General features: G+C 42.8%; 1 protein-coding gene across 1 annotated transcript; it reads left to right on the forward strand.

Annotated features, from left to right (window-relative positions):
• Positions 1-770: 770 nt before the first annotated feature.
• spartb (spartin b) lies at positions 771-8852 on the forward strand. The gene is given in 9 exon segments (XM_061682446.1): positions 771-891; positions 1288-1630; positions 1632-1998; positions 3250-3447; positions 4514-4667; positions 5553-5747; positions 5864-6022; positions 6749-6839; positions 7841-8852. Coding segments are annotated over 8 exon segments (1707 nt in total). The 5' UTR covers positions 771-891; positions 1288-1292; the 3' UTR covers positions 8046-8852.
• The last annotated feature ends 581 nt before the right edge of the window (positions 8853-9433 follow it).

Below are 9433 nucleotides of genomic sequence, written 5' to 3' on the forward strand. Positions count from 1 at the left end.
TTTGTCAACATAAAATAAAATAAATTAAATATATATATATATATATATATACATATATATATATATATATAAATACATATATATACACACACATATATATATATATATATATATATATATATATATATATATATATATTGTGTTTCTATATTGTGTATTTCTTCAGAAACTTACCGGCGACATTGGCAACTATCAATGATAGCTCGGCTGCGTAAACAATATCAAATTTGTGATATTTATTCGCACTTTTGAACATGAAACACCCATTATTGGCACATTCTTGACCTGCAGTTAGTGTCGTCGCACCTTGTAACTAAGGAACAATTTCTTCGTTCAGTGTTAGCGTCCCCGCCCATCCAATGGCTAAATGTTGACTATTGCTGTCTATATTCGAATAAATTGGCAAAATTGCATTTAATTACGCAGACACGTTTACAATCACGAGTGCTCGTTCATTGCCATCTTGCGGTGAAAGCCAGGAAACAGCATTGATTGTAATAGTCAAGTTAGCCTCAGCGTCACCATGCGAGTTTTGACTTCCGCTACCAACCCACATATTAATGTGCTCATTGTTTACGTCGATTTTACTCGGAATGGCTAATAATATCCATATGTCGCGTCTTAATGTAATGTAAAATGTATCAATGATGGTTCTGGGTGCAATTTAGTAGTAGAACTTCAACTTAGAGCAACTAGTCTTTGAATACAATTATTTCTGAGCTACAGTGCTGACATTTCCGGTTCAAAACCGGTCACAATAAAATGTCATCTCGAGTGTAGTAGATTAAAAGGTGGCGTCGCTGGATAGTTCAATTGCGTCACAACGGTTTTTGTCTTATTGGGTCAGGGTCCACATTTATTCATTTTAACCCACGGGGAGTGACATTCGTGGTGCGTATTGATACACGTTAAAACGTTCGCCGTGGTGTAAGATAACTGGCTGCTGCGTTAAGAAGTAAGTTAACACCGTTACGATCTAACGGGTAGCTAACGCTAACTAGCTAAACACAAATCTGTCAGCTAATCCCTCGTAGTTAAAAGTCCTAAAGTCAAGCAGACTTTGTTGTATCTTAGATATTTTATGTTAATCGTGTAACAGCTGACATGTGCATAGCAGCCAATGTGACTGTAGTTTAAAAAAGTTTGGGAGGTATATGTCAATAAAATATATTACTAACATATATATTACTAGGTTTTTTAAAAAAAATTAAAATAATTAACCTATGGTAAACGCTGTGACCGGTCTATGTCTGTCCTTACCCGATTTCTGGATGCGTCTTATTTCAGAGGACATGGAAAAGGCGAAAGAGGATGCATTCAACAATGCAAGACTTGAGGTGATCAAAGATGGCTACAAGAGGGCCTTTGAGTGCATCAACCAAGCACTGACGGCTGACGAAGCAGGAGACAAGCATCAGGCGCTGGAGCTTTACAGGAAGGGACGGAAGCACCTCCTCAGGGGCATTAGCGTGCCCTCGCAGGGGGGCGAGTGCGGCGGCAGCTCCTGGGAGTCAGCCCGGGAGATGCAGCAGAAGATGCAGGAGACCCTGGAGAACATCACCACGCGCCTCGTTGTGCTGGAGACCGCCACCACTGAGACCGCCATCTACCCACAACTCCCTGCCAAAGATTAAACAAGCAAAGGGACCCCCTGGAGGTACGCCTGTATGCAGCGCTGTGGCTCTCGGGGACCAGCCACCGGCGTACTCCCCGCAAGCGGCCGAAGGCCACCTCTCTATATCGTACGGGACCGAGTCAGGTGAGCTGTCGCTGGTGGGCGACGACTTCTATAGCCGGACGTCCAGCACGGCGTCGTCCCCGCAGAGCATGGGCGAGGATGCCGAGGAGCTGCTGTGCATCCCACAAGGGGTGCAGATATTCTTTGTGACCCCCGATGGGCACGTGAGCGCCCCGTCGTACCCGGGCTACCTGCGGCTGATCAGGTTCACCAATGAGCACCCTGATACAACGCCTGGCAGACCACCAGCATTTCTGCAGGTAATTCTGATGTAAAGGAGCGTCTAATATTATGAAAACTCACCAGAATGGCCTTGGAGCTTTCACTTGTATAGTACAACCAGTGCAAACAAATTGGCCAAAAATCATCCAGTCCTGTAGGTGGCAGTACATGGAGAGCTGTGTTTTTTTTCCCCCCCACCATCTTCATCACTGTCCCACTTAGCCCCGATGCAAGTGGTCCGTAACTCCGAAAAATGAAAATAAATCCCTTGATCTGCACCAAAATGTAATGGGTTCCTCTTTGACCCACACGCTTTTATTGGGAAATATGAATGTTGTTGTTGGCTGCTGCTGTTCCCCTCCAGGCCTGTAGGTGGTGGTAACCAGCTGCCCCACACACAGTGATATCTCCATCTGGTGTATTAGTGTGCCACTTTGCTCTGATGCAAAGTGGGCTAAAAAAGCTTTTTAGCAATTAAGTGTCATCCATCTATCTAGGATTCCCTAGTTGGTGTTTGGAAAAGCACTGGAATTTTCCCAAAATGGCTGCCTTAAACCAAGATGGTAGACTTCCTGTTCAATTTTCGTGAAAATGTCCTTGTAACTTTTTCATGCGTCATATGTCGGGGGGACTTATTTTTCAGACTTTCCACGTGGCGCTGCTGAGTGAGTTTGGGGGAGAGTCGTAATTCAGGCCCTTAAAACATTTTCACCAGGTTACGTGAATTGTCGGTCATGTCTCATTAGTGTGCGGGTAGACCTAATTATGTGTCCTGTGTTCACATGTCATGTGAGCTGTCTGACTATGATGTAATTAAGTTACTAAACAATCAGGACTTCAGCCTGTGAAGCGGCAGATGGGATCTTAACATAAATCAATTTGTACTGTAATACTGCACTGCTATGCAATAAACCACTGAGATCGTCGTTTCTAGTGATGGGGTGGATGATTGACTATATATATATATATATATATATATATATATATATATTTTAAGAGGGAAATTCCCAGGTGCTTCGTAGCGGTGGATGCCATCACAGCGGTGAGTCCCATGAGTGAAAGTTGGTGTGTATAATAAGGACGCGCGCTGTGATGCCATTCGTTTGTATTCAACAACCATATTGATAACTTGGCACTACAACAAAAAATAAACTTCCCTGCCCACAAAAATAGTTTACCTCTTATTAATTTAGCTCATACTGAAAAAAAAAAAGGGGGGGGAGATCATTACGAAGTATTTGCACTTGGTTACTTCCCACCACTGCAGTTAATAGATTTTCTCCTGGCAGGTGTGCGACTGGCTGTACCCGCTCATGGCGGCGAACTCGCCGGCCTTGCTGTGCAACACCGGCGTGTTTATGTTCCCCGACATGATGGCGCCGACGCCAGGCCACTTTGTGGGCGTGGTCCTATCCTCCGAGCTGCCCGCCGCTGACCGAGAGCTGTTCCGGGATCTGCTGGCTCAGATGACAGACCTCAGAGTGCAGGTACTCCATCGCCGTGGTGGGTTTCCGGGGGGTCTGCTTGGTGTACTTGGAAAATAATTTGCAATAAATTATGTCATAAGTGCCCGCCTACATATGGGCACCGCCGCTGCCAGTAACACAATTACTCCTCGCTACCTTAGCTTTGGGCTATTTAAAACTTCTATGATTGTAAATCTGACATGAATTGTCTTTTTAGAACAACAAGACTATTATTACAAGAATGATGTCACTATTTGTTTGCTAGTGTGTTTTTTGGATGCACCACATGCACACTAATTGAGGAAAAAAAGTGTAATCCGGTTGCTTTGTATAGAAGTGCTGCCTTCACGAGTGAAATTACAATCCATGCGTTTACTGTTACGGGGGTTTGCTTTTTTCCCCTCTGGGCTGCAGCTTCTGCAAGCATTAGCTCAGGCTTCGTCGCAACCGCCTAGCTCCACCTCCAGTTGTCATGGTAACTCAGTGTTGGCCTCACAGGACCGCCGCCTCAAAACAGGCAGAGGTTAGCGAGATTTGGGGGGAAAAAAGGACCAAGTGTGCTATAATTCTTGTTGCTTAGGATGTTTTGACAAAGGCATGACACCGAGATGTTATTAAGACACCAGGGAACTGTTTTAAATTGTGGGAAAAAATTCCGTCAGGTAATCTCTTGAAATGGAGTCTCTGCAGTCTCACTCAGCACACTTTTGACAATTTGTGTTGAGGTGTGAGCCAGCCTGTTCACCCTGCCTCAGCATTGTCAGGATTTGAGCATTAAAACTGCGCTAATGCTCTTATCAGCAGCTGTTGGAACGAGCCGAAAGAGTCGGCCGCCACACAAGATCATTTTTGATGTGACAGTTCTCCGTCCATGGAGCTGATCCCGTGTCAGCGAGTAGGCGCTTTTCTCTTTCTTCAAGTAGGAGATTTGAGGGACAAAGGGAAGCTGTTTTATTTGTTAACAATTGCGGCTTTGTGACAAGTTGTGCCGCTTCATGAGAGGAGCTGTTATTGAGGCAGTGTTACAAGGAGACGAAATGTCGAGCTGTCTTGAGGTTTTAGCCGTGCCATGTGTTTGTTTCATCAGGACGCAGACGAGGCCGCCGAGCACGTGAATCTCAGCAACAAAGTGTCCATCGCGACACCCGTGGAGGAGCCGACTGAGGAGGCGACAGCAGCGGCGGCGGACGACAAAAATCTGCCCGTGTGGAGCGAGAAGGTGGCCAACGGGATCCTGACAGGTGAGGTCATTGTGGTAAATTTTGTATTTCCGGATGGCGACGAATGCGTCAGCTTAAACAATGTGACATCGTAGCGTGACTGACAATACAATGTGAAGTACCAATTAATTCAACAAAGAGGAAGGACAACAATGGAGGAAATCTTTCTTCTTAATGTGTGACTCAACAAACACTTCAAATGACTCGTGGCAGGATCCTTATTAGAAATGATACTTTATTAATATTTTGTTAAATTTGATGTCAAAAGAATGACAAATTAAAAAGAAAATGACAATTAGTTAAATAATATAGTCAAAAAAGAGTTTGCATGAGGAGACCCCCGTGGATACGTCCAATCATTGTTATGTCACTGTCCTTTTATTTCACTTGCGGTTTAAATGATGTCTGCGTATTTGTAAGCAGCCAATTCACTGCAAACAAATCTACCCTCAGGTACAACAAAAGTTACCGAACCTAATTTCACGCCACAGGCACAAATACAGGTGCATTTCACAATACTGTAGGAGAGTTGATTGTATGTCAGCATTGCAATTCCAAAAGTGAAACTCATAAATTAAACATAATTCATTCCACACAAGAAAATACTTTTCAGAAGGCCAATTCTAGCCTCATTTCCGTATTTAAGTATTTTTGTACTATTTCTTTTGTAACATTTTAATTTCTTGGAAAGGGTAAAATGTGGGTTTTCGTTAGCTGTAAGCAAAATAATAACAAATAAAATCTAAATAGTTAACTATTGAGTCTGTGTAATGTATATTACAGTATATATACAAAAAATTCAAATTCAAATTTATTATTTGTCTTTATATTTCAACTACCGCCTTCCACACATTGCGTCCAAACTTGGAATGGGTGGTTTGGCTCAGGTGATGAATTTTCCCTCAGGCGCATCCTGGTTGAGTTGGGGTCTGGTCAAAGGAGCCGAGTTCACGGGCAAGGCCATTCACAAGGGGGCGTCCAAACTGCGAGAGCACATCACGCCGGAAGACAAGCCGGCGCACGTCAGCCCCACCGTCACCAAAGGCCTCCACGTTGCCAAGCAGGCCACGGGCGGGGCTGTCAAAGTCAGCCAGTTTCTAGGTGAGCGCACCCGCATCATCAGCATGTTTCGCTGTCGTCGTCGTTTTTTTTTTTTTTTTTTTTTCTTCTCCCTCTTCCCTCCTTCCTCTGACTGACTGACTGCTGTGTCACTGCAGTGGATGGCGTGTGCGCTGTGGCCGGCTGTGTGGGTCGGGAGCTGGCGCCGCATGTCAAGAAGCACGGAGGCAAGCTCATTCCAGAGTCCATGCGCAAAGACAAGGACGGGCGCTCCAATATCGACGGGGCCATGGTGGTGGCTGCCAGTGGAGTGCAAGGTAGCCTAGTGCCCACACATCATTATTTAAAGGAGACATATGAGGTGTGTCAGAAAAGCATTCTAAATGCGAACTACGAGCCAAACACCCCCTCCCAACAACACCGCTTTGGCAATTTCAACGAGCCAGTATGTGCAGCTGTGCTTATTTTTTTGGCTTTTACATGATAGCAGGGATGTGGCACCAGTGAGGGGTTCTGTTTCTGCATGATCGTGTGGAGTTCAGTGGCCAGACTGCAACTATTGCTTGAAAGTGGCTCTCATCTTCGCCCAGCCTCGCTGATCATGTCATGGGCGAAGAAACTCTGAATTTGGTTATTATGTAATTTTATTTTTAACATTGTTTTGTTATTGATACTTTCTGAAATGGGCAGATTTCCTGTACTTGGTTTTGTAATTCACAGTTAATGGGTGGCAGTCACTCCAGAGACCCAACTCTTTCCATCCAAGCAATTATAAAGTCGAGTTTCATATTATGTCCCCTTTAATATGATTACAGCTACATGAACTTTAGGGAGAAATATCTCTCACAGGATAGTCTCCTTCAAATAGACACAGTGTGCAACAAGCATTCAGTTATTCCAATTTGTGCCAGCAGAGGTAGGTGTTTCCTTCATCTCCTGAGGTGATGACTACGATAAGTTGAGGGCCATATCTTGGGGATACTACATAGTGATTCAGAACATAGCCAGTAACTTCAGCTGGATTGTTCTTGTTTGTTGGCCAGGATTCGCCACCATGTGGACGGGTTTGGAAGTGGCGGCCAAGAACATCACAACGAGCGTGGCCTCCGAGACGGTCACCACGGTGAAACACAAGTAGGTCATTCGCTCTTAATCTTCTCCCATCATTCCTGCTGGTACATGACTGTGTGGGTGTGTTGTGTGTTTTGTGCGGTGCTCACATTTTTCCTACCGTCTTCAATTTGCCTTGCAGATTTAGGGGCCTTCAAAACCTCTTTGACCCACCTAACAGCAACAAGTGATGATGTTCACCATCAAAAACGCAGCTATTTAACGAACTCTTCGCACTAACTATGACAAGCATGACACCAGCCTGTCTAGTCAATACCAAATCACACTTTCCCTCTTTGTGGTACATCGGTGCTACTTTAGCTTTCTTCTCTCAGCCTTGGCAAGAACGCTATACATTCCAAGTGATAATGACACGATGATGTTTGAGATCAGTATATAAATTTGTGAAAAGAGATAAAGTGCCTTAAATTGTCTTAAGTTATGAAAGGCTAAATTGTGGAGTGATTATTCTTGGGTGGAGTATTTATTTTGTTAATCAGGCAGATTAAAAGACTACTAAAGAAACTGGCAACATTTGAGGTTTTTCCTTAAGTTCTTATTCCTCTGCTGCTAAATTGATTATTTATAGCACAAATGTATCCCCTTTTTGAATACAACAGACATTTATTGTAAGTACATAAACATTCAAATAAATGCAATTTATCATAATAAAAGGTGCTGGAGATACTGTACATTAAATAGGCTTACAAGAGACATGCCCCCCCCCCCCCCCCACACACACACACACACTTTAAAACAGTTTGTCTTAAGATGTCACTGACAAGCTTTTGACAAAAAAAATACCCCAAGGTTTAAGAGGTTCACCTCGCCCCCTCGAATGTGGGGCCAATGCCGAGTAGTGCTTTATTACCATGGCAACAAGGGACAGAGAGAGGGGATGACCACACTGCTGACTTTTTCCCAGTCACTCTCAGCATGGCATCTTTGCATATTAATTCCTTTCTGTGTCCCTCCTTTTACCTTGTCTCCAATCTTAACATCGCTCCCCCTTGCCCAATCACAAGGTACGGCGCGGCGGCCGGGCAGGCCACAGACAACGCCGTCAACTCTGCCATCAACGTGGGCGTCACCGCCTTCAACATCGACAACTTGGGCGTCAAAGCGGTGGTGAAGCGGACGGGCAAGAAAACGGCGCAGGCCATCCTGGAGGACTATAAGCTTCAGGACAGAGCTGACATGCAAAAACAAGTGGAGAAATCCAGCAAATAGCCCAAACCCCCTGTCCACCGTCACCCACTCTTGCCTTAAATAAAATTCTAGAAATATTTGTGCTTTTATTTATATATATATATATATATATATATATATATATACTAATGGTTTTCATACCTAAATTATTAACAGGACTTTGATGTAGAGATTTTATTGTGAAATATACGTAATATATATTGTACTATTCTTTTATGAGTCAAAGTAAAGTCACAGCTTTTACTTTCTTTTAAATGCATAACCATCTTTCATTCTTTCAACGTATCACTGGAGGAAGAGTTTATTTTTCCTAATGCTCTTAATACATTTTGTTTGACTGCAGTTCATTTTAAGTTCCTACTACTGATCACTGTGTCTATAACTACTGCCTTTTTTGAAGCAATCAATTAATATTTTTAAACCAAAGATGAAATGCTTGTCATCTTTAGTCAATAGTAATGTCCAAAGGTTATTCCAAATTTAAATATTGTTTTATATGACGTAGATGTTAATTCCAGGTGTGCACATATTGAATATGTACAAATGAAATGGTCTAAAACCTCCTCTATACATACCAAATTGTATGCAAGACTAGAAAACCTTGCAATGTTGTTGATTAACTTTGGACATTTTAGTCGAGCTGCTTAATGAGCAAATTGTGAATTTTTTTTGTAACCTTTTCCCTGTCTGTGAGGAGGATAAGTGGATTGTGCCTTTTCCAACCAACTAGGCATGCGCGGTGTAATGAAATAACTGCATCGCCTTGGGTCAATACACAAATGCTGATGTTCCTAAAAGATGCAAGTAAAACATTTTACCTTTTTGGGATTTTTGTGGTGTTTGTTTTTTTCATGTTAGAGAAACCGCTACACAAAACACGATGGCTTCTGTCAAGCTGTTAGCCTAGCATGGCTATGTTAGCTGAGGTTAATACCTTTTTAGATACATTTTAACACCTTTTAGATGCCATTAACTAACGTGTAGGATTAAAGTGCTTCGCGGCATCTGTAGAACAGGAGCTCTTGTATGCTTTAAAATCTGAAAACCTTTGCTTTAAGCATTTGGCTACCACTAACGTGAACTGAAACGATAAAAACTTGTTTGGGGTTGTGTCGCCAGATTTACCGCTACCCATAGAACAGTGGTTCTCAAATTACCTAAAAAAAAAACAAGTCCACAATGGCCAACAAAGTATTTTAGTAGGCCTAAATGTTAAAAAACGAGACAGGTTTTATTCCTAAAAAATTGAATTCAACACTACTGAAAACCACTGTAACATGCAGTTTGAATATTGGCACTGCCCTTCAATGAATGAGGAAAAACAAAAACAGAACTCATTTAGTGCCAAAGACGTATTAATACGTTTTCATAAACCCAACCGTTTAGGGCCAAAAATGTATTAATACGTT

This window comes from Phycodurus eques, chromosome 7 (assembly GCF_024500275.1).
Source record: "Phycodurus eques isolate BA_2022a chromosome 7, UOR_Pequ_1.1, whole genome shotgun sequence".
Classification (NCBI taxonomy): Eukaryota; Metazoa; Chordata; class Actinopteri; order Syngnathiformes; family Syngnathidae; genus Phycodurus; species Phycodurus eques.